The 26,234-nt window shown below is 43.6% G+C and overlaps 1 protein-coding gene across 1 annotated transcript; it reads right to left on the reverse strand.

Moving 5' to 3' along the window:
• Positions 1 to 15,044: 15,044 nt before the first annotated feature.
• TRMT10A (tRNA methyltransferase 10A) lies at positions 15,045 to 26,234 on the reverse strand. The gene is made up of 7 exons (XM_054383085.1): positions 25,977 to 26,234; positions 24,556 to 24,718; positions 22,417 to 22,488; positions 21,881 to 21,955; positions 20,788 to 20,937; positions 19,529 to 19,634; positions 15,045 to 15,251 (listed from the first exon to the last, which is right to left on the reverse strand). The coding sequence occupies exons 1-7, from the start codon at positions 26,195 to 26,197 to the stop codon at positions 15,085 to 15,087; spliced, it is 954 nt and encodes a 317-aa protein (XP_054239060.1). The 5' UTR covers positions 26,198 to 26,234; the 3' UTR covers positions 15,045 to 15,084.

A 26,234-nucleotide genomic window follows, 5' to 3' on the forward strand; every position in this document is an offset into this window, starting at 1 on the left:
AGAGGTGATTGTCCCCCTGTACTTGGCACTAGTGAGACCACACCTTGAATACTGTGTTCAGTTCTGGGGCCCTCAGTACATGAAAGACACTAAGGTGCTACAGTGGGCCCAAAGAAAGGCAACAAAGCTGGTGAAGTCTAGAGAAGGACCTGTGGTTGTTTAGTCCAGAGAAAAGGCGGCTGAGGGGAGACCTTTCCACCCTACAACTATCTGAAAGGATCTTGTAGGGAGGTGGGGGTCGGTCTTTTCTTTCAAGTAGGAAGTGACAGGATGAGAGGAAATGGCCTCAAGTTGCATCAGGGAAAGCTTAAGTTAGACATTAGGAAAAATTTCTTCACCGAGAGGGTTGTCAAGCCCTGGTACAAGCTGCCCAGAGAAGTGGTTGAATCATCATCCCTGGAGGTATTTGAAAAGTGTGTAGATGTGGTGCTTAGGGATTTGGTTTAGCAGCAGACTTGGTAGTGTTAGGCTAATTCAATGATCTGAAAGGTCTTCTCCAGACTGAATGATTTCATGAATCTATGATTCTGGGCCGGCCTGGTGCTGCACCTGCAATATTTCCTTCCCAAACAATGTCCAGTCTTTCTGGCCCCCTTTGCCCTTCAGGGCTGCCTCCTAAGGGACTCTGTCAACCAGTCTCCTACACAGGCAGAAGTCTGCCCTCTTGAAGTCCAGGGTGGCAGTTCTACTGACCCCCTTCCTTCCTTCCCTGAGGATCAGAAACTCCAATTTCATGATCACTACACCCAAGAAGACCTGCAACCATCACATCACCCAGCGCAATGCAGCCCATCACTCTGTAGTAAGATTGCTTTATACAGCAGTGGTCATAATTCATCTCTCTTACTGATTCTTGAGAATTTTTACCTGCTGGGGTCATTTCATAAATGTCCTGATCTGTCATAACGCTGCAGATAAGCTGTGACTTCTCACACTACAGCAGACACAACATATGGTACTTACAGGCCTTATAAGCCGTATAATCTTTGTGGCACCTCCAGGGTAGAGGAACCTCAAAGCAGCCCAACGTTGGCCAAACATATAATTAACCACAGGGATTTTATCTAAGTGGAAGCAACAAAGGCTTTATCTTGTATAAAGTTTGCAGTAACGAGCTGACAATATACATTGTGTGGCCATACGAAACTGGCCCAGTTTAAATTGCATTCTCCCTCAAAAAGTTACTTGAACATGGGCTTGTTACCACAAGTGCCTTTTTCCACCAGCCAGCCAGCCAGCCAGAAGAGTGCTCATGCTACAACCCTGACAGGAGCTGGGAAAGACCATACATATGGATGACCTATCTCAAAAAGCAAAAAAAACCTCATTGCTCTCCTAGCCATTGGAAAATCTTCCCCGTGGCTCCCTGCACACCCAGTGTACTCATACTCTGTTGTTCTCCCCTGAGTCAGGGGCCACTGGGTGACGAATGAAGGCACAAGCCCTGCTGCTGCACAGCAACAAGATTCCAGAAATGCAGAGAGCAGAGAATCTCAGAAGTCCTCCCAGAAGTCCTTTATTACTTTATCGTCGAATCCCTAGCATTAAAGGGTCTTAAGAGTCCCACTTACAGAAGACCTGGAAGCCTTTAACAGACAAAGCAGCTAACAGAAGTCTCAAGCATATCCCTAGCAGCGTCCCTACACCGAAGCCCTTGCCAGAAGTAGCTAATTAACAGAAGCAGAAGTCCCTAACTGAAGTCCTGACTGAAGATAACTCTTGCTCAGAGTGGCTGGATTTTATACCCTTTGTTATCAATCACTTAACCACTAAAACCCAACCACAGAGATAAGCTAAAATCTTTTCTGTATAAGGTGCCAGCACGTCAAGGAGGTGGCTTCTGAGGCATGTTCCAAACAAAGGTGCCGAGGTGAGGATGTTGTTCTTGGCACACATGGAAGGTTACCGTTTTGCTATAGGCAGCGTGTTAAGGAATCGGTCAGCTAGGGAATCCTGCGCTCTGCACACACTCAGCAGCTGCCCTCAGAACAGTGGCTGCAACAATACTCCTCTGACCTGAGAGTGGAGGGACAGCTAAAGACCTCAGAGCAGAAGGCTGGCCAGCTCTAGGAAAGCATAGGCAATACCACTGTGACATAAGATACCTTGTCCCATCAAGCTGAAAAGCTGTGAGGTGTGATACAACTACAAGGTCGGTAGAGTAACACAAAATGTAAAGGGCACACTTCTTAGAAAGCTGGTGGTGAGGCAAATGACTGTAGGTGAAACACAAGCCAACTGGCGTAACTGTGTTGCAACAGCTGCTGGATCAGCATTGCTCAGCCAGATTGCTCAAGACCCTGAGCCCACCATGTACAGCACCCCTGGCATGCAGAGAAACCACAGTGCCACTCCCTTCGGGACATGCTGGCACAGGACTCGGGGAGATTGGAAAAGGCAGAATTAGGTAGGAGAGGTAGGGTGTGCAGCAGCCTACAGGCAGCCTGGTTGTTCCGGGAGAAGGGGGAAAAGGGGCAGGGGTCGGGTGGTGCTGGGGACAGCTTTTATCAATGCAAAGGCATTCCTCTTGTGAGGCATGAGCAAGCAAGAAGAGGAGCAGAGGCCGATAGACTGGAGACTACTGCAGTGCTGAATTAATTTGTGTGCACATATCTGGTTTGGCTCAAAACCAACTGCACCAGTATTTCACACCTCTGAAATTACTTTTTTTCTGTATAACACAGGTAAGGTGTTTTTTAGAGAGGAATAAAAAGTAACATCCCCTTAAAGCAGGAATGGAAAGCATCATGCATTTGCACTTTCTAAATGACTTCAGAATTCCAAACTGAGTTTGTCATGAGACTTTACCTGAAATGTAATCACAGAATCAGCAGCAACTGACTGTTCTGTACCCTTGTATACCCTGTGGAAAATGGAATTTTGATTATTACACTTGGCAGCTTATTAAACTTTTTCTATTCTAACACATTATTTCATCAATTTTTCTTTCCTTCTACTCACAAAATAAAAGCTTTTCTTCCCTTCATCTTTTCTTTCCTACTACTCACAAAAGTAAAGCTTTTCTTCCTACCATTTATTTATTCCTGACAGAATGGAATTCACTCATAATTTCTTACATTAAACCACTATCGTTACAAATTACCTTCTTCTTTCTAAGCTTGAAACACCTATTTTAGGTGAAAAAAGTTCATATCCACTGGAAATGTTGTGACATTTTATACTGGACTGGCAGCATAGCACAGTGAGTGACCGAGAAACATGAAGGAAGCCATAAGGATACATTTCAGACAGTAACAAAAGGGTGTTAGTGCAGGCTGGTGATGGACACGATTGGTTCATTCAGTCTTTCTGGGGATTTTATGTATTTTCAATCCAATCTCATTCAAGGAACTCTACTGAACAAAAACTCCTCATGCTCATATTGTTAGCACAATAATCCCACAAGAATTAAGAAGACAGCAAAGTTTTAAAAGAAGAATCACTGAGGTTGGAAAAGACCTCTGTGATCCCCAAGTCCAACCATCAACCCAGCACCACCATGCCTACCAAACCATGTCCCAAAGCGCCATGACTACTTGTTTTTAACATCTCCAGAGATGGTGACCCCACCGCTTCCCTGAGCATCCCACTCCAATGCCTGCCCACATCTTCAGTGAAGAAACTTCTCCTGACATCCAATCTAAACCTCCCCTGGTTCAACTTGAGGGCAGTTCCTCTTGTTCTATTGCTAGTTACTTTGTAGAAGAGACTGACACCCATTTCACTACAACCTCCTTTCACGTACTTGTAAATAGTGAGAGGGTCTCTCCTCAGCCTCCTCTTCTCCAGCCCAAACAACCCCAGTTCCCTCAGCTGCTCCTCATACAACGTGCCCTCCAAACCCCTCACCAGCCTTGTTGCTCTTCTCTGGACATGCTCCAGGACTGCAATGTCCTTGTAGTGAAGGACCCAAAACTGAACACAGTGTTCCAGGTGCAGCCTCACCAGTGCCAAGTCCAGGGGCACAATCACTTCCCTGGTTCTGCTGGTCACACTATTCCTGATCCAGGCCAGGATGTTGGGTCTTCTTCGCCACCTGAGCACACTGCTGGCTTCTGTTCAGCTGGCACCCCCAGGTCCTTTTCCACCAGGCAGCTTTCCAGCCACTCTTCCCTAAGCCTGTAGCATTCATGGAGTAGTTGTGACCCAAGAGCAGGACCAAGCCCTTGGCCTTGATGAACTTCCTACCGTTGGCCTAGTCCTGTCAATCCCACTTCAGTCCCTCTGTAGAGCCTTCCTACCCTCAAGCAGATCAATGCTCCCACCCAGTTAGGTGGTCATCTCCAAACTTATTGTGGGTGCAGTCGACCCCCTCATCCAGATCACTGATACACAAACTGCTACAGGTGCTCATTAATATGGAGTGCAAAGTTGCAACAGAGCAGCAACTAGGAGTCAGGGCCAGCAGGCAGGGCAGGTCAAATTAAACCTTTCCAATAGCTTAGGGACCCTCTCTGAAGATTATACAGATGTGCATGGCAAAACAATGGAGCTGAATTAAGCAAGCATGGAACGATGACATCCACTTTTGTGAGAACAGGAACACAAACATCTGGAAATAAATACCTACCCAGAACGTGCAGAAGGTAAGTCAATGGCTCATTCATTTCAGTAAGCTGAACAACAGAATGCAAAGGTGGAAGCTGCAAATTAGCTAAACACAGATTACGAAACTTTGTGGTGTTTGAGCAAGTATGAAAAGAATGTGAAGAGGGAAATTTTACATCTGGAGAGGTCTGAAGCAATTATGAACACCCTCTAACTAATGAATCATAGAATTGTCAGGGTTAGAAGGGACCTCAAGAGTCATCTAGTTCCAACCCCCCTGCCATGGGCAGGGACACCTCACACTAGATCAGGTTGCTCAGAGCCACATCCAGCCTGGCCTTCAAAACCTCCAGGGATGAGGCTTCCACCACCTCCCTGGGCAACCTGTTCCAGTGTCTCACCACCCTCATGGGGAAGTATTTCTTCCTGACATCCAATCTGAATCTACCCACTTCCAGTTTTGCTCCATTTCTCCTAGTCCTATCACTCCCTGACACCCTAAAAAGTCCCTCCAGAGCTTTCTTGTAGGCTCCCTTCAGATACTGGAAGGCCACGACAAGGTCTCCTCGGAGCCTTCTCTTCTCCAGACTGAAAAACCCCAACCCTCTCAGTCTGTCTTCATAGCAGAGGTGCTCCAGCCCTCTGATCATCCTCGTGGCCCTTCTCTGGACACATTCCAGCACGTCCAGATCTTTCTTGTAATAGGGAGTCCAGAACTGGACACAGTACTCCAGAGTGGAGTAGAGTGGGAGAATCACCTCCCTCAACCTGCTGGCCACACTTCTCCTGATGCAGCCCAGGCTCTGCTTGGCTCTCTGGGCTGCAAGTGCACACTGCTGGCTCCTGTTGAGCTTCTCATCCACCAGCATCCCCAAGTCCTTTTCTTCAGGGCTGCTCTCAAGCCAGTCATTGCCCAACCCATATTGGTGCCTGGGATTTCCCTGACCCAGATGCAGGACCTTGCACTTGGTCTCGTTGAATCTCATGAGGTTGACTTGGGCACAGCTCTCCAGCCTGTCAAGGCTTTTCTGGATGCCATCCCTTCCCTCCAGTGTGTCAGCCACACCACTTGGTGTCATTGGCAAACTTGCTGAGGGTGCATTCGATGCCTTTTATCTTCCTTTTATGTCTGTGAAGTATCACAGATGTATGACAAACAAGAACAACAAAGTCCATCATAGACTACTTGAAGTAAAAATGGAGCAAAAGGGAATGAGTATGAATCAACAATTTTATTATGAATGAGCATTTTGGGATGTGAATCAGCCATTGTATTCACCTACCAGCAAGAAGATGAGGCCCTCTATAGATAGATGGGAGTGGACTCCTGTTGACATGCACAACAGAGCACAGCAGTGCAGGAAACTCAAGGACAGCCTTGGCTGCAGCATCCACAAAATGGTGGAGTTCAGGATCCTTAGGACAAGAAGGCAGCTGAGCAGCATGCTCACTACACTGGACTTCAAAAGAGCAGAGGTCTGCTAGGAGGAGTACCATGGGATAAAGCCCTGGTGGGGAGAGGGGTCCAAGAAATCTAATATTTAAGGATTACCTCCTCCATCCAGCTGCAATGTGCCTTTATAAAATCTGAAGGTGCTGGAAAAGCAAAGCCCTGCAGCTTCCACTCTGTTCTGCAGGCAGACAGTCATGGTCCCCAGGAAGCCACTTTAAGTTCACTCAAAAATTAACTGAACAGCAGTAGGAAAGATTTCTACTTTGCTGTCTCTTTCACACCCTTTGTCTTCAGTTCCTTCTTCTAACATCTCCCTGTCTCTTAAATGTAGCAAAGATGGAGGGATCTTCTGTTCACATTGGGTCTCTTGTGCTTCCCCATCCACAGAGGACATGTGAAAAAAATAGATGCCCAATTTCATCTGTCAACCTTCTCAGCTTTAATTAAAAAACAACTGATAAAAGTGCTTTCAGAAACAAAATATACATCCTGCCACATGCCCCAGGGGCCTTGATGCTTTGTGTCCCCATGTGCGACCACTTAAAACCAGCCCATGGTTCATACTGCCTCTGTGCCTTCTCAACGGCAGCTTCTTCTCTATGTGGGCCTTACAACAAAGCAGTTGGGAACAGGCCATTTTGGGCTGCAGGACCACAAACTAGCAGCTGCATGGGCTTAGAGCTTCTGCCTCCTCTCCTTGAGAAGACTCTATGGCATCTTAGCCTGTAAGTTACTCAGACATTTGTTGTGATGACAGAGTCACACCAGCTGCACTCCTCTTTTTCCCCAACAAGCATAAAACCACTCCCCACACTTCTTCCATTTTTGGCTTTTCTCCAACTTTCTGTGAACAATGCCACCTGCTGGTGAGCACAAAAAAAAGTCTGCCCCATTTTTCTGCAGACCTTAAAACCACAATGAGAAACTTAAACGTAATTTATTGTTGACCCCAGAACCAAAGCTTTTATCGTCCTCTTTCTTCCCAAAATGGCTTGCAAAACCAACAGACCTGACAAAAAATTTCAGTGAGCAGCAGTCACTTGTAGGTACAACACCCCCAGATAGTTGTGCCTGGAGACAAATGAACTGCTAGGGCCAAAAGCACTGATTCTGATCCACCATCACACGGAGAGAAAAGTCATCTTAGCTGTGCTTTCTGGAATAGGAGCAGTGTAGGTAAGGGATTAAGAGCCCATGAAACTGAGACACCCAAAATTCCCTGTGACTTCATCTCAAGGTCTATACAAAAATACCTGTAAACTTTGAGGACTGTCAAGGAGACCTGAAAAGTGTACTAGAGTTGCAACCTTCATGTAGCAGGGATCTTATATTTGTGGGCAAAGGGTCATCAAAGACAATTCCAGCAACAGGGCTGCTCACCCTGACTCTAGGCAGATTCCTAAATTTCCTTCCTGCTAGCAGATGCAAACAGCAACCTCGTGACTACAGTTAAGGTCCTTGCTCACCAAAGTGCATTTCTATGCTTACTCATTTAACCCCATTAACCCTACTGGATGATGCCAGTTTCACCTGCTCAAACTCAGTAGCACTGCACTTGTACTCTAGACAAAATCATGCCTAAAATCTTACCCAAAAGTGTGAATTTCTTGAACAAACCCCTCAAGCCCAGGTGATTTTATAGCCTGTGCATAGCCTTTTTTTTCTTTGTCCACAGGCAAGTATTAATTCTCTACAGAAATCAGTTGTTTCTGGTCATGAATATTCTCATGCTAAAGGGTAAGACAGCTAAAAATATAAAGGGTGAGCTGGAGTTGCACAAGCTCTTCCCTCTGCTGTGGACAGGCTGTGTCAACAGCAGTGGTTCTAGAATGTCCTGAATCACCAAGAAAAGATATGAGTCCTTGCTGCAGGGGGAACGTTTCCTGCTGCAGCTACTGAAAGTGGGCCACCAACCTACCACCCTGCTGAGGAGGTCCTCTGCAGTGCTGCTCTCAGGTACTTACACTACACCTTTCTGTCCATTATACCATCACTTACATGCTCCCCAGGCATAGCCTGAGCCAGGTGCCTCCAGCTAGGAATGCAAACAAAGAAATCCCTGGGCACATACACCCTTCAGACTCTGCATCCACCCTTCACACATCTTTGGTTCAATGGTGATCCTGGCCTGACAACTGCCAACACCTCTGGACTCCTGAACGGATTCCTCCACTGTTTCCAGGCAGCAGGCCCTTACTTGGATAGCTGCAGCTCCTGGGGATGGTTGTAGCCTTGAAGCCACCTAATCTTTTGATGTAAGCTGTTTCTGGAGGCCCTGTTTTGACTCATTAGGTACAGTTCAGTAAACACTAGGGGAAATTTACACCTTGCAGTCTAAGACTTCAGCAAATCCAGCTACTCAGGCTTGGTATCACAGTATCACCCAGGTTGGAAAAGACCTCAGAGATCATCAAGTCCAATCTATTACCCAACACCTCCTGACAACTAACCCATGGCTCCAAGTGCCACATCCAATCTTTTTTTGAACACCTCCAGGAACGGTGACTCCACCACCTCCCTGGGCAGCACATTCCAATGGCAAATTACTCTTTCTGGGAAGAACTTTCTCCTCACCTCAAGCCTAAACTTCCCCTGGTGCAGCTTGAGACTGTGTCCTCTTGTTCTGCCACTGGTTGCCTAGGAGGAGAGACCAACTTCCACCTGTCTACGATCTCCTTTCACGTAGTTGTAGAGAGCAATGAGGTCTCCCCTGAGCCTCCTCTTCTCCAGGCTAAATAACCCCAGCTCCCTCAACCTCTCCTCACAGGGCTTGTGCTTGAGACCTCTCACCAGCCTTGTAGCAAACATCATACTATAGAATACAACATGTGTGCTTGGAACCAGCCCTCTACCTCCTGCTCAGCCTCCCTGATGCTGTGCAGCCTTCTCACCACTTCCTGCAGCTCAGCCACCTGCTGCAGGAGGTCATCCCTTTGGGCACACCTCTTGCAGGCAAGTGTGCTGCCTGGCCCAGCCCCAGGAGAAAGGTCTAGACACTTCCAACAGGCTGAGGGCTGCACTGCAGCCTCTCCCTTCAGCAGCTCCATCAGGCAAAACCCACTTTCAACAGCAGTGACTGCTACTACAGGAAAGGAAAAAAACCCCAAGGTAATAGTCCTAACAGCTGCTAGTCTATTCAACCAAAATCCAGACTAGACACCAAGTAAGAAGAGACATACGAGTGCCTCTCTGCATGGCACAATCCTCAGTAAACAGAAGAGCCAAAGTGGCCTGGGCATCTCCTTCACAACACTGGTTACCCGAGGTAACTACTGACTAGCAGAGTTTGGTAGCTTGATTCTAAACTCCTGTGCTTACAGCTTCTACAAACCATAGATAGATGAAAGAGGTGAAAATGACATGAAAAAACAGCAATTGTTTCTGCTACCTTTCAGTCTATGCATGTTCTTTACTTCACCTCCAGGTGAAGCGAGTGTAACATGCAGATATCCAACCAGTGTGACTCTCAGTATTACTGCTCCAGGAACATTCCCCATCCCACAATGGTCCATCACATACCAGGTGAGAGCTGTTGAGGCAACACACAGATAACCTGGACAACTGCCCTGGCAAGCAGAGAGAGAAATACAAGTGTAATGTAATTTTGTTCTAAAATACTCACTGCTCCTGTGCTCCTATTCTGGCTCAAGAGAAGCATTTCACCAAGAAAAGCTGTTGCCTTCATTAGTGTCCACTAAGCATCTTTACTTGTCCTCAATAAATAATCTCAGGATGGTAACACAAAGGTTATCAGTACCAAATACTACTCAAGCTACAACAAGAACTGTCACCAAGGCGAATGTGTAGAGTTCATGCAAGCTAAAAGAACTTTTTTTCAAGCTAAAAGAATTCCTTCCTCTTTCTTTCTGTGCTCACAAGCATGCCCTAAGCACCAGACAGGTTGTCACAGCTTTTTTCCCTGTTTTGCTCACCTAAATAATTCTTGCCCCTTTTCAGGAGCAACACATGACACAGTGCAGCATTTAGTAACAGCAGCCTGGTGCTCTACAAACACTGTGCTGCTCTGCTGGGTGCGAGACCTCACTGTCATTATTCTGCCTACCCTTGAAAGGGATTCAGTCAGAATCAGTATGCCACCTGCATCAGCAGAAGGAAAAGGTCTTCTAGGGATGGGCTTGTCTGTCATAAGCTGACCCTCCGTTTATGAAGAAATCTTTCTGGCTGCAGCTGAAAGAAAATTGCTAATATGTGGCCAGTTTTCAGGTAGTGGTGGTTGATAAGTCTGTGATGTAACTGTTGCCCTAAGGGATGAAGGGTGATGCACAAACCAACCTTTTCTGAGTAAAACTGCATTTCTGGCATCTTGAAAAGGGTGCTCTTGAAGGAACAAATCAAGACTCTTCCATTCAGACTGACCACCCTGCAGGTAATCATAGAATCACAGAATTGTTAGGGTTGCAAGGGACCTCAAGGATCATCTAGTTCCAACCCCCCTGCCATGGACAGGGACTCCTCACACTAGATCACACTAGAAGTAATGGCCACAGCTCTGCGTGTGTGTGTCTGCATATATATCTATACATCCATAGATGTATATACATGTGTAAATATAAATAAATATATACACACATGAATAAATACTTATACACATAAATAAAGGGGGAAAAAATCTACCTATAGCAAGTTTACAGCACACATAAGCCTGTATTTGTGTGTGCATCTCTCTTTTACTAGAACCTGGTAAAAAAGGACAAGCTGACCAGAGCCAGCAAAACCCAAAGTCCTCCATGGCTTAGCCAGATTAATTTTGGTGGATAATTTTGTACTCTCAGCAGAGTAATGTTTGGCTGTAATTACTTTCTGCTTAATATGTCTTATGTCAGCTACTAAACAGAATCACAGTTCTGAAAGTCTGTGTTCTTTGCCTTGGGAAATCCAAATTGACTTAGTTAATGGTACAAAAAGTGGTGGCTGATAAAACTCCTTTTACCCCAGCTAAGAAAGAGGATTTCGGTTTCTCATTAAGTGCTGTCACTCTCATGGAAAACCACTGGCTTTTCAAGAGAGGCACAAGAACAATACTCAGCTACTGCCTGCCTTTGCTAAATGAGTGTGCCCAGTCTGACTGCACACACACCATTCCAGACATCCTGTACTATTACACACAAAGTCCAGGCTTCATACCTCTCTTTTCCACCCTTCCAGCACAGACCATCCCTGGAGATCACCTGCTAAGCTAATGGTGCCCATTTCTTGTAGCGAAGACTGTGCCTTTTGCTTTTTTCATAGAATCATAAAAAGGCCTAGGCTGGAAGAGAATCTAATCCAACCTCCCTACCATGGGCATGGACACCTCTCAAGCAGACCAGGTTACTCAAGGTCCCGTCCAACCTGGCCATGGACATCTCCAGGGACAGAGCATCCACGACCTCGCTGGACAATCTTGCCACCCTTGTGAAGAATTTCTTCCTAAGATCCAATCTAAACAGTCTCCCTCAAGTTAAAGCCATTCCCCCTTGTCCTATTGGTGGACACTCTTTGCAAAAAGTCTCTCTCCAGCCTTCCTGTAGATTCCCTTCAGGTATTAGAAGGCAGTTATAAGGTCCCCCTGAGTCTTCTCCAGGCTGAACAATCTCAGTTCCCTTAGCCTATCCTCATAGCAGAGGTGTTTCAGACCATGTATCATCTTTGTGGCCCAGCAGATCCCTGACTCTCAAACTAGGAAACCCAAAACTGGACACAATACTTCAGCTGTGGTCTCACCAGGGCAGAGTAGAAGAGGAGAAAACCTCCCTAGCCCTGCTGGACACACATTTCTTCATGACCCCAGGATCCCATTGGCTCTCTTGGCCACAAGGGCACATTTCTGTCCCACGCAGAACTTGCTGCCCACCAGCACTCCAAGGTCTTTCTCACGGAGCGGCTTTCCAGCAGGGCAGCCTCTAACCTGTCCTGGTGCCTGCTGTTATTCCTCCCCAGATGCAGGACTTTGCATTTGTCCTTATAGTCGTTATTGAACTTCATAAGGTTTGCCTCACTGCCACATCTGACAAGATTTCTCCTTCCCACTAATGACCCTTGCATCTTTATAGCTTTTAGAGATTATATGCTCACCCAGTAATTCCTCAATTACCAGCAATTATTCTGCAGGAATGGTTACAAAGTACAAGCATGCCTCTAGGAAATACTCCTTCCAGGAATTTCTTCAGATTTCTTAGGCATCTCAGCAAATAATTGCATTAATCTTCTATGGGAGGTAGTAAAGGCAAAGAGAAAAGGAAAGAAATGCACCCCCTCAGAGATACCTAAAATAGGGCTTGGGCAGTTTTGTCACTCCAAACACCCCCTCAACATAACATCGGGTTTACCTTACGGCCTTTATTCTTAAACTTGAGAAAACTGCCTGTTGATTTCCAGAAGGATGTGGAGATGTTCCCAAAGGGATTCAAAAGAACCCTACTTCATTGAAAAGTTTAAGTGAAAAAATGACCCAGCTCTTAATTTCTGCACTCTCTCTCACTTCTTAACACTGTAACCTGAACTTACTGTCTGAACACTACAGAGGACAGCACAGAGCCAAACAGAGGGATGTGAGGATCACATGTGGAGAATATGAGATCTTGGAAGGGAAATGGTGTTGAGTAGGGGGATAACTAAGCTCCACCTGTATCACTTCCAGCTCTGGTATGTCACTCTGCTTTACTAGCAAGAAAAATGGTCAAACCCAATGAAGATGGGAATAAAAGTCAGTTTGTTTCAAAGTACCAGGGAAAAAACTTCACAAGCACTTCAAACAGACAAGCACAGGGAAAAGTCTCCTCCCCTTGCAAAATAAAGATTCTCTGGATTACTTACTGCCATCACTTTGCCTTTTGCTGACAGTGCCTTGTAGAAGCAGCATGCTGGGGTTTAGATCCAACTTTGCAGCTGTGTTCACAAATTCCAGGACAAGACTGTGTCTGCAATAACTCTTCAGTCTCAAGCTGCAGACTCTCTAATTACTCATCTCCTCTACCACAAGTGTACGAGCCTGAGTCCTGTGTCTCTTGAGGGCTGTGTACATGGCACTTGCTCAGCATCAGCTTCTGCTGACTGGTGTCCTTTTGTCTCACTGCTGCAAAACCACTGGGGACATCTCAGGCTGGACCATTTGCACACTGGTAAAACTGCACACGCACACAGCTAGACCTCAACTAGAACACGTGCGAGAACTGTGGGGAATCAGCTTCTCTTCCTCTACATCTTCCAGGTGCTGGAGAAACTCAGCAATATTCTGCAGATAGATTCACATACTAAGATTCAAAAACAGTCCACTGGGGCACGTAAAGAAGGTAACAAACATGTGCATCTACTTGCATCCTGTTTGAAAAAACATGTGCTCTTGTACATAAGCATAAACCCCTGAAATTCTCAGAGCCCTGACCTGACTGGGGCTGCCAAGCTAGAAGCAACAGGATTCAGTGAAGCACGCTTGGCCCAGCCATGGCTGCACTGAGCAGTAAGGTGGCAGTACATGGAAATTAGTCCCTCCAACCTCAGTGCTCTCAGGTTTGGTGAAGGGTGGGAAAACGTACTCTCCTAATGGGGCTCTGGGCTGCTGAGGGAAGGCAGAGAGCAAACAAAATATGTCTCTCATGTCTTTAAGCCCCTCTGGACCTGTTTCGAATATCTCCAAAGTCTGCTTGTAATTTCACTCCTTCACACATTTGTATTAGAGAATCCATGTAAGATGTGGTGGGTCTATATATGCTGCACTTTCTGTCATAGAAGAAAATGGAGAAATGCTTCTATGGAAAAAGCACATCTAGGTTCTAGAACAAAAGCAATCACATTTAGTAAAACCTAACACAAAACCCCACATTACTTGAGCAACAAACCACAACCTGTAATTTTAATAGAAGAAACTTTTCTATGGTTATTTAAAAAGTAGAGAGAGAAGTGCCCTGAGTGCATGAAGTCATAACCAGTTGGTTGCCAACCCTTTACAGACCATAGAGTCCTGCATGGATCGTACTTCTGCTCTCCATTTGAAAGCAGTAACAACAGAGGGAGGAATAAAAACAGATACAAGCTGTATTTAGATCAGCCCTCTGATTCCAGCACAGCAGACATGAACAGTTACACCACCATGCTCTTATGCTCTTCAGCTGACCCAGCCCATCAAAATATCTATCACGTATCATAAACCATACTTGCTTCTCTCCATCCCTGGAGAATCTCAGTTCCCATTCTGCTCCCAAGGAGTGCTTTCCTTGTTCTTGTGACCACTGTATGTTGACTGGGCTGAGTACAACTTTGTATACTTTATATTGGCTTTAGGCCTAATATTTGTTTTGTTGTTCTGTTACTTCTGCTTTCATTTCAACCCATAGGTCTCCATTAAGAAGATCCAGAAGTCATCAAAAGTGATTGTGTCACGTCAAACATGCACTGCGTGCCACCAAAGGCACTTGATTTGCACTTCTGCAGAAACCCACTCCACGCAGGCTGAAGAGTAAAGTATTGGCTTAGCCCCAGCCCACACTCATATTTCACCTACTGACCACTAACTATATGTGGTATACAAAGTACTGCGGCTCAGCTGACAAAGGCAGTTCAGCTGCCTCCGACTGTAAGTTGAGATGCTCAGGAAAATGATGATTTTTGTTTGCTTGTTTTGGTTATTTGTGCGCACTTTGCAACAGGCACTAGCGGTACAAGTTTTCAGGTTACAACAGTTGCCATTCACTGCTTTTAAGAAACTTGAGAGCAGAAATGGAGAAGAATGCATACATCAAAACAGTAACTACTAATTCTCTTGGGTACTACACCCAATTTGCTATGTTTGGAAAAAAAAAAAAAAGGCAGCTAACAGCTTCCTTGGGAAACAAAATTAATTCTGCATTTGCTATTAATTTATTTTCTAAAAAAGCGATTCATATGGTAGTTTCAGTGTAAAAAACCACATTTATCTTTACCCTTCATGTCCAGAAACAGCTCTGGACCAGCTGCAGGACTACTGATCCTTCAGACAATTCAGTATCACGAGGGCAGCAGATGGTCTTTGAAGTGCAACTACTTCACGTACCAGTTTTATCCCATGACCTGTGTATCTCATCTTTCCTATCACCTCATTCTATAGCCTAGTTGCTGTCTGAGTCAGCATGTTCATCTTCTCTTCCAGACAGAGCATGTTTGGATGAATTATTGGCTTCTCCCAAAGGAACAGCCCCTTTCCGCTGTGGCAAGACACTGAAAAAGGCCTCCTTCCAGTCTCTCTTCTCCAGGTATGCGAGGATGATCTCAAATACTGCAACATCAAGAAAGACAATCAGTTCTTTTGCAGGAGATAAGTGAACTGCTGATAGGAACACACCCCCAGTCTAACATTACAGAGGTTTACATGCATTTGGCTGCAGCATCTTCAGAGTAAAGCTGATGAAGCAGAGGCAGAAGCAGCCAAGGCAATTCTGCTACTGCCGCAGTCTAAAGCCAAGCACACTGTGAGGCTTCATTTGTAAGACAGTTACTACAGTAGCGCTTTACTGTAGCGGCTCCAGTCTGAAACAATTTCTTTCAAAGACAGAAAGAAACATCCCCCCAGTCTATACAGACGCTAATTCTTTCCCATGTTTGACAGCAGAACTGCTGTGGAAGCACTTCAACAATGACTTTTTCCCCTTCCTAACATACAGACAGTAGAAAGTCTTCCTAAAAGACTCTTTCATTTCCAGCTGAGCTTACGGTAAAAGTCCTTCTTAGTCTCCATTCTCTGACCCTTTCTCCCTGTTTCTGTTATGCTAACCATACAGTCACACCCTTCCACTCCTGTCTCAGTTCCCAAAACTTTCCCTCATTGACAGCAGCTTCAGGCTGCATCCTATACAAAATTCATCAGTAAATTCTTACTTGAAAAAAACCCCAAGCTACTCAAAAGGCCTCTCAACAGACTGTGGCTCAGCAGAAGCAAGGGCAGGAGGAGGCTCTATAGCTGGTGTGTAAGGCAGACTTGGATGACAAATCTGGGAGGGGTGGCTCTTCAAGCTTGGAGCTACAGGAATAGTGCTAACACCAGTGGAGAATGCTGACTTCAAAGAATGCACCCAGCACAAGTGTTCTCATATGCTGTCACTTGGCACTGAGAAAGAATCAAAGGAGCTGTGGAGGAGAAAAAAAAGAAACCCTTACAGAGTTAGGCAAATGTTCAGAAAGGGAGGAGCAGCATGAGTCTGCTGACAACACAAAAATAAGTGGGGAAGTTGACACCCCAGAAAGGAGAGCCACCCTTCAGGGAGATCGTGATAGGCTGGGCAAGTGGGCAAGAAAGAGCTGTGTGAAGTTTAATGAGGCCAAGTGTAGGGTCTTGCACCTGGGAACACACAACCCAGGAATGCAGCCCAGACTGGGAACCACCTGGCTTGAGAGCAGCATTGTGGAGAGGGACCTGGTCTTGATGGACAGAAGGCTCAACATGAGTGAACAGTGTGCTGCAGTGGCAAAGAAAGCTGAGTTGCATTAATAAGGGTATCGCAAGCAGGGATAAAGATGTCTTTCTCCCACTCTACTCAGCACTGGTCAGGCTGCACCTTGAGCACTGTGTAGAGTTTTGGTCCCCACTATGCAAGAAGAATGCAGACAGGCTGGAAAGGGTCCAGAGAAGGGCCACAAGAATGATCAGAGGACTGGAAGGCCTGTCATATGAAGGAAGGCTGAGAGAACTGGGTTTGTTCAGCCTTGGGAAGAGAAGGTTTAGGGGAGACCTCATAACCATGTATAAGTACATAAAGGGCAGCTATCATGAGGAGGGAGACTCCCTTTTTACAAAGAGGCACATAGTAAAGACAAGGGATAACAGGTACAAGTTGCTATTGGGCAGATTCGGACTGGACGCCATTCCAACTATTAGACACTGTAACAAACTCCCAAGGGAGGTGGTGGATTCCCCTGTCTACATTAGACAGTTTCAAGGCCCAGCTTGACAGGGTGTTGGGACATCTCCTTTAAACTGCATTCTTACCCTGAAAGGTTGGACTAGATGATCCTTGAGCTCCCCTCCAATCTGGTGTTCTCTGAATCTATGAATCTCACACTCACTGAGAGTCAAGTTCCAGCAAAGGGTCACATTTACTAGAGGTCTCCTGGATCCAGGTTTTAGTGGGCAGACAGCTGACAGAGACACTGAAGAGCTGGCCGTTTGACTTATCAGGTTATTCACCCGAAACATACTGTGAAGGAACTGGCCCTCAAAGGAGTATATTAGTATCAATTTAAGTAACTGCACAAAGCACCTGTGGCAAAAATGCTGGCTTAAGAGACTAGTATAAGGAGCACATTTCTTCCTTCCCTTGGAAGTTCCCTTATCTGCACAGTAAAACCAGAACTGATGGGAAGAGGGTGGCTTTTATAGAACAGTGGCTTCTATGATGGGCTGCAGTAACAAGAAAAATATTACACAAGGACAGAAAAAAAGCAGTGGTAATAGTTGGCAGACATCATTGCAGACTGCAACATACATTACTGTGGTGGGTTGAACTTGGGATATAAACCTGAACAGAAAAAAAATAAACTTTCTCAGCTCCACCCGCAGTTGTGTTTTGCAAAGCAGTGTCACACAGATCTCAAATCTCCCAAGTTTTATAATTCTGAGTTAAAAAAAAAAAGTCTTATCCTACGCTGCGTCAGTCTTCTAGCATCAAGTATTTAAAGCATACGTGAGTTCCTCATGCCATTTCAACATGGCAATGCAAGCACTGAATTGCCCGTGGAAATAGAGACTCTAACCCAGCAGAGAGACTGTAAACCAAGTCTGTTAACGACGCTGTCAATCTGCCACCACCAGAGGGCGCATTTAATTAAAGCGCTTCAAAGCCTGACAAGGCAATTCGGTTTCTGCTTCGACAGAGAACTTTCCAAAATCGTAACTACTGGAAGCAGTTCCACAGGGACCAGGTGGGTCCTATAGTCTCATGTGGCAAGCCATGCACTGTACTCTGCTAGCTTTAACTTCTGTGCCAAGGATGGGAACTCAGAGGCCAGAATGGCCAACTCAAACAAAAGAAAGGGTGAGCAATCACACAAAGCAGTGAGGTAGATGCACTTGCACACAGCTAACTTACACAAACATTCTCACCTACACAAAATTTATAATATGAGATTTGAGAAGGAGCTTGATTCTGGCCACCTTACTCATGCCTAACTCCCTTGAAAGCTATCTTCTGGGATCTGGGTTGTAAGCTGTTAGGGTTACAATAAACCCTGTTGAAGGTACCTCTGCTTCTGGTGGTGCTGTCTTTATTTTCCTGCTCTAAAACCTTAAGGATAATACTGCTACAGTATAATTGTTACCTTAAGAACGGTCTGAGTGTTAAAAGCCTTTCATCTGCAATTTGAAAATCCTTTAGAAGGGCAAAGGAAGATAAGCTCAGGCAAAACAAAATGCCACCAATTAAATGGAGCGAAATCATACACCTCGAAGTCTGGCACAAGAAACAAGCACAAGACGATAAAGCAAATAAATGAAAACTTCAATATAAACAACCCAATTCATACCAGGTCCTCCAACAGGTACAAGACAGACTCGAGAAATGCTGACACTAGAGGTCAGTGTAAGATTACTGCAGAAAAGCTCCAGTAGAAAGCTACACCTAGCACAACTTTTGATGAATAATACTAAAGTCCCATTCTTGCCTATATAAAGTGGCATTTAAAGACCCAAGTTTTAGAAACGTGATTTTTTTTTTTAAATCCAAGGAGCTTGATAATTTTAAATTCCAGTGATATGCTATATTCTCCTCCACATTTAAATAATTTTTATCATGTAAATCCATGCCTCTTCAATTAATGGTATTTCAAGAAAATATCCTCAAGCAATGTGCTGCATAATACAATAAACCTGAAATGAAGCAAAACAGGATAAAACAAACAACCTTAAGTGGGTCAAAATAAAGACTTGGACACCATGTCAAAAATTTCCGTAAATGTCTGAGTAGGCTCTGTGTTGCATGTATTTTTGTTCAATGACAGTGAAGGATAACCTAATAATAAAACTGCAAGCTTAAAAAGGAGTGGATCTCAAGATCCTGGTTAAGCAGTTGAATCAGGAAATCAGGTAAAAATACAGTTATGAAAGCTCAGCAGATTGATACTGCTGATACCAAACAAGGCAAGCCTACAGGTACCTAAGCAGTCAGTGCTGAACAAAGCTGTCCAAAGAGGTGCAAACATCACAAATGCTTATCTTCCCCTATGATAAAATACATGAGATAAATTTCCAACATTTTATTCAGTAAAGACTGAGTCTGGAAACAAGACTACCATGGTAACAATGTCAAAATTACTCATGGGACAAATCATTAGAATAGGAGGTGTGCTTTTAAGGAGCTAAGACAGCGCTCTGTCTATTTAACCCATCTAAAATATTTAAAGCTCAGGGCAATTATTGTATCCCAAAGGCAACTAGATTCAAGAAATGCCAACATAATGAAGTGAGATTTAGGTATGTGCATTACAGTGCACATTTTGAGGGCTCAAACTCTGAGTATCACAGGTATATTCTATAATAATGCAACTATTTTAATTAAAACTTACCATGATTGACAGCTAGCACTTTCCGACTATTCATCTTGACAAAGTTTCCAAGCGGGAGCTGTGCATGACCAATTCCCTGCTCTATAGCTTTTCTGTAAGTAATTCCCTGGGAGGGAGACACCAAAACAATTCAACTGAGAATAACCATTTCAAATCAGCCCATACAGATTACTGCAAGTATAATTTTTTGGCAAGTTTCGTCAGTACTGACATGGTCTTGCTTTAGAAGATATTTATCAAAGGAAACATATTCCAGTTAGTACCCGGCTCAAAGGCTACCTCTGAAAAAACTTAGTGCTTTGAATATATGGCACACTACATGACAGTTCTAGAACCTGTCAGCCATGGCCTGTTCTAAAGGTGAGTTTATGCTTAAGTACGAAGTTACTCAGATTGCAGTAACTGGGTATTTTTTTCAGAGGAAGAGTAAAGGGTAAAGACATTTATCTTGCTTTTTTCAATGTGGTAATTCTTGCGTCCAAGACAGGCAAAAAATAATCTTTAAAGTGCTGTAAACACTTCATACCATAATAACTGTACAAAGCTTTAGCTCCCTCCTTGCCTTTAACCGTGGACTAACTGCTTAAGTATTATTTGCTAAGGCTTAGGATACATCCCTTTCTTTAGCATCATAATGAAATATTAAATGTCATCAGAAATTACATAGGAGCCTCTCTGAAGTAAAGCAGTAACAGTGCTTTAATTTCCCAGCTGCATTCTATATGACATTCCAGGTCCACACAGCACAATTCCACATACAGGTATGGAACCAGATCTCTGAGGCATGTGCATTACTTAGCCAATTCTCCGGACAAGCAAACTTGTTAAAAAAAGGAAAATCCATGATTCAAGTGCTGTTCTTCATCTATATTTGGGCACGTGTACACACAAGAGCGCATGCGCGCACAGACACAAGCGCATGAACAGAAACCAAACCCTTCTGGCTGAAAATACGGCCCTAAGCAAGCTGAGCTGTGCTACCAATTCCATTCCCATATTTAAACTGAAAACATAAAATCCTAAAAAGCTCAGCATGTCTGCACTCTGGAACATGAGCCACTGCTACCACCAAGAGGTTTGGGGATTTTTTTTCCATTTCTTCGTAATTTCTTCAAAAAAGAAATGAAAAAAAAAATCTGATTTACTTTTGTTAGTTTACACATGAACAGCACTATTGTTACATAAGGTGCCCCCACCAAGAAAAAAAGGCAACACAAAAAACATAACCAAAAAACTGTCAAGAAAGAAACTCTGTTTACCTTGTAGTGATTGTGATCCACCAATCCTCCAATCACATAGGCTTTCTTCTCATCAAGCTCGCTGAGAACATCGGGGGAATCTGAGGTTAGATACACTAGGTCTTCTTTCTTTATTAGTTCACTATAGTGCTCTGTTCTGATTTGGATATCCTTAAAAAAGGTAGATAAAAGAAGTTACATTCAAATGATGAATTGCTGGACAAGCTTTACAGACCCTAGATGAAACGAGCAAAAATAAATCCAAGCAGTATTCAGTCACTTCACATCCCTGATTCATGTTTAAGTACATAGCAGCGTGCAGATCCATTTCTGCATAAATAATTCAGTCTCCATGACATCAACGTCTGAAACCCTAAGAGAACTTTACAAATCCTTAAGTTCTTGTGATTTTCTTCAAATCTTAGCGTATTTCCTCCTAGGAATCCAAATATTTCTCATGTCCACCTTTCTAAAAAAGTGACATCAGATGCAAATGCTTGCTTAACATGACCTGTTTGATGAGAGGTTTACACTAGGCTTTTGCACAGGACATGCTCAAAGTAAAACTGTTTTTAATTACACAAAGTGCTTTTCACCTGAAATTCTTGGAATATTGGTTTAACAGGGGGTCACAAGGAAAACCAATGGCAATTTGACAAGCTGCTTCTCTAAAGAACATTTCATTGTTGAGAGGCAACATAATGAAGGAAAAAATCATATTATAGACCGATAGAATAGTTTGGGTTGGAAGGGACCTCCAAATCATGACTTCAAAGTCTTATTTTTCCCCAAGGAAAAAAAAAAAAAAAAAGAGCACTGTAAAAACAGACTGTTAGAACTGCCTAAATCAAGTAGTCTTGCTCCACCTATCAGAGAATGGCATCTGTTCCGTACAAACAGGGGAAAATCTGGATTCATAATGAGCAGTTTTTGGCTTATTTAAGTTAAATTAATGAAAAGCATGAAGAGCCACTCTATTTCTAGTACGTTATTGCTCTGATGTTTTAGAAAACCTCATGTAGAAAAAGCACAGTTCCTTCACAACTAACAATCTAGTTAACAGCTATAACCAAGATTAATTTTTCTCTTTTTACAGAAATGATCAACTACTCACCTTCCAGTTCACCCATCCTTTGTCATTTTCATTCATGTTGCTCTTCAACTGTCCCCCATGGCTGGTCAAGTAAAACTTCAAAAAGAACAAACAAGAGGTACATAATTCTGAAATGTTAATATGCCAGTCTGTTTCTTCTTCTTACAAGACTTTTTCTACCCTTAATTATTAGCTAAAACTCCTAATTATTATTTTAGCTGGAAGTGGCACTAAGACCATATTCATACAGTTAGTAACATATTGAAAAGAGAAATAAGATTAAAAAAAAATCTGTGACATAAAATTGATTATCAACAGTATCTGGCAGTCATCATCTGCATGCACATAACTTTTCACATATATGAAGATTTTTAATAACATGTGGGTTGAAACCTAACTTACTACAACAGAAGTAATTTTCTTATTAAAAAGAAGCAGCTGTTTTTGTTTTTGTTTTTTTTTCCACTGCTATAGTTCTCACCCCTTAGGACACAGCTGCCCTTCTCATACACTTTATATATGGCAATACAGACAGTGTTCAGTTTGTTTAGACATACCTGCACAGGGTGAAATGCTTTGCGGTTTTCTGCATAACATCTCTGAATTTGCTTGTGAAGCTTCTTAACATCCTGTATACAACACAATTTTTTTTTACATAGTCCTTCAGACAGACCACCATAAAATGCTTTACCATGAGCCAGTCAGAAGCTAAAGGGAGAAAAAGGAAGCTTTTAACTGGCAAAAGTAACTACTGCCAAGAGTGTGGCTATCAGACACTGAGAGAAAGAACAGCCACTGTGAAGGGATTATGTCGACAAGGAAACACATCTGCCACAAAAGCATATTTATACAGCTCTACATGTGTTCAGTTTCCACTATTCTAGGGAAGAAGCAAGAATCACTGGGATTTAATTATATGCAATCATACACCCCAAAGTCATCTGAGGAATCATGCAGATTTATCACTGTGACAATACTCAGTCCTTCACCATGATGAGAATAATGAAGCAAATTACATATGCATAATTAGTCTGAAGAAGTCCAGAACAATGCAAATGATTTAGCGTCTGGCTCTGGCATTTTGACCTGACAATTTGGACAACAGTTAACTAGGACTACTTAAATTGCAGCAGACTTTATTTTTAACTGTTAGGGATTTGTAAGGTAGGTTACACAGCTTTATTGTCAGTGCTCCAAAAGCAGTGTTTTGTGAATATAATTGATTTCTATTTTAAAAGAAACATCATTATATTGCTTTGATTCATGTAGTGCTTCGAGAATGTTCTGGCATCTGCAAAGGATTTCAATTAAACTAGACTTTATCACTACAATATTGCAAGTTTTTACAGACACTATAGAAAGCATCTAATTAACCCCAATGCTAAAGGCTACAACCATTTTCACTTACAAAGCCTCATTCTTTCTGAATACCTGCAGAAGTGCCAGGTTTTGTATCAGGCCCAACAGGGGCTCTGCCTGACCAAGGAAGGAAACATACTTTACAAAAGGACAAAGCTCAGCATCTCTGAAACTATCGTGAGGGTCCTCTGGTCTCTTCAGCAGCACTGCTAAAGGGCCAAAAAATCAACTGCAGCCAACTGTGGTGAGCAGTACTAGCTTCCCATTACTGCTATATATGCTCTACATTACACTCAACAAGTAGCCAGACGGGCTTCGCAAAAGCTTCATTTTAAGCCATCTTGCAGGGCAGTGAAGCAGCAGCAGAATGGCTCAGGGTAACAGGGAGGGGATAGGTCTGCTTCAGAAACCAAAGGCTGCACTCTTACAGGAAGCTGCAGGTTAACATACTTTCCTAGCAGAGTTAAAGTTGTTTTGATCTCAAAACACCACATCAAGCATCTTGATCAGTGACTGGGTGTCATGCTGATCTTCCATCTTCCTGTGATCATCTCACCCATTCTTTCATCCATTCTAAAATTTAAGAGACAGGTTGAAGTGTCCTCCTGTCCCAATTGCCTCTCATGTGAGTGTGAGAAAAAGCTCAGTATCCTCATAATGCTCCAAAATTTTCACTTCCAAGGTTAGTAACACAGCTGGGAGCCTCAGTTTCACTTTGAAAGTAACTGGATGTGGCATTTGCAGTCCCTCTAAGCAAAACCATATTGAGGCAGAACTGCAACTAACTTTCATGGTGAACACATGGCACAAACTTTCTGTATTCTTTGTTTTGGAATCAAACCAACATACCTCAAGTTGTGCCAGGTGAGTTCAGGTTGAACACTAGGCAATTTTTTTTTTTTGCAGAAAGGGTTCTCAAGCATTGGAGCAGGCTGCCTGAGGAGGTGGTGGAGTCACCATCCCTGGAGGGGTTTAAAAGATGCATGGATATGGTGCTGAGGGACATGGTTTAATGGTAGTAGCTTAGCAGTAGTGGTAGGATTGTGAGCTCTAGGCAAGCGGTTGGAGATGATGATCTCAAAGGTCTCTTCCAACCTCAACAGTTCTACGATTCTGTGATTCCACCTCCTCCATGAAGGCAAACAAAATATTTGGCAAGTTTATATAAAGGTATGTTCCAAACCCTAAAAAAAAATAAACTGACATAAGCAAGTCTGAGAATCAACACAACACAGAACACCCTGTCCTTTGCAAGCTGCTTTCCAGTTTTTGTGCTCTGACACTGCAACACTGTCAGAGCATTCAACAGTTGTATGTAATGGGTAAATTTCTTTTACCTTTAGCGCCATCAGGTCATCAAAGCTGCAGTCCACAATGAGGCGAAGTGTACTGGGAACAACTTCCCTTCGCATACGCTTTCTGTCATTGCCTTCATGACTGGCCTCCAGTTTTGACTGACGTTCCAACTTTCTCTTCTGGCGTTTTTCTTTTCGCTTCTGCCTAAACAAACAAACAAATCTGAAAAAAAACACTACCCAATCTGCTAAGGTACATGTTATGCACAGAAATGCATACTGTCATGATGAATTTGCTTGTCCTATGACTGTGGCAATTTAAACTTACCCTATTGCTTGCATCTGTGCTAGGTGGATACCAGTACAAAACACATATCCCATCTTTGTGAAGTTCTGTACGTATCAACAAAGACAGACTTCTGACACAAACTCAATAGTGGAAGTTTCATGGATTTAAGAGTGCTCTGACTCAGCCCTCATAGCAGAAACAACCAAAAAGACTGCCAAAATTGTAGTATCATAGAATTGTCAGGGTTGGAAGGGACCTCAAGGATCATCCAGTTCCAACCACCCAACCACTAGATCAGGTTGCTCTGAGCCACATCCAGCCTGGCCTTAAAGACTTCCAGGGATGAGGCTTCTACCACTTTCCTGGGCAACCTGTTCCAAAGTCTCACCACCCTCATGGTGAAGAACTTCTTCCTAACATCCAATCTGAATCTACCCATTTCTAGTTTTGCTCCATTCCCCCTAGTCCTATCACTACCCAACATCCAAAAAAGTCCCTCACCAGTTTTCTTGTATCAGGATGTGGAAGGCAATTTGCCTCCCATTTCACTGAACAGTTTTCCAAAAAGCTTCTGAAGAAATGGTTTCTTCCCCCTGTTCCCTCTATGGGAGCAGGCAGTTGGGAGTTCAGATTTCAAACTTAGCAACTTTAACAGCTGCTGTTTTGAGAAGGAACATTCACATTCATCAAGACAAGGATAAACTGCAATCAGTCCATTTGCAGATACACTTGCTCTCAACAGAAAAAAACAGAAGCACATCATCTTCCAATACTGTTTTAACAGATTGTAAGTCAACATCGCTTAAGATGACAGTATTTCATGTGTCAAAAGAATTTTTTTCTATTCGCTGATTTTGTAAGATCCCTGACAGCACCAGGAAAAAAAAAAAAAACGAAACCCAAACCATTCAGAAAGGAACAAGGCCACACATTATTTCTCCCTTACGAAAAACCAATGTCTTGATATCTTCTTCAAGTTGAGGAACACTGCTAGTATGAAGAGAGGATCCTTACCTTTAGAGCCTCTTCATAGGTAGATGGAGTAGCCTGTGACTACTGCTTTAAATCTGCCATAGGAGAAAATTGGTTCAACTGCCTTGACTTCCTAAAGATCTATATGCAAATTCTCCTAGCACTACACACAATCCTAGGAAAGCTATTTCACAAACCTTACCTTCGTAGATCTTTCTGTTCTTCCCACTGTTTCTGCTTCAATAGCTTCTTCCTTTGCCTCTTGGACATGAGCTCCAGGCATTCTCCCTTCTCTGAGCCTTCCTCTTGTCTCTCTGCTGGACTGTCACTTGACTTCCCCCTTCCTTCCACATCAGGATCTTCAGGGGACATGGTATTTTCTGCTGGCACCTCTGGACTTTCTGTTGGCCTTTCTGATGACATTAGCTTTTGGTCAGGCTTACTGACTTGTTTCCTAACA

This window comes from Indicator indicator, chromosome 8 (assembly GCF_027791375.1).
Source record: "Indicator indicator isolate 239-I01 chromosome 8, UM_Iind_1.1, whole genome shotgun sequence".
Classification (NCBI taxonomy): Eukaryota; Metazoa; Chordata; class Aves; order Piciformes; family Indicatoridae; genus Indicator; species Indicator indicator.

Coding starts and splice junctions, on each gene's coding strand:
- TRMT10A (XM_054383085.1), bottom strand. CDS start 26,197: ATGTCATCAGAAAGGCCAACAGAAAGTCCAGAGGTGCCAGCAGAAAAT. Junction 21,956..22,416: donor AAGCATTTCACCCTGTGCAG/GTATGTCTAAAC, acceptor TTCTTTTTGAAG/TTTTACTTGACCAGCCATGG. Junction 20,938..21,880: donor AAGGATGGGTGAACTGGAAG/GTGAGTAGTTGA, acceptor ACCTTTTTTAAG/GATATCCAAATCAGAACAGA.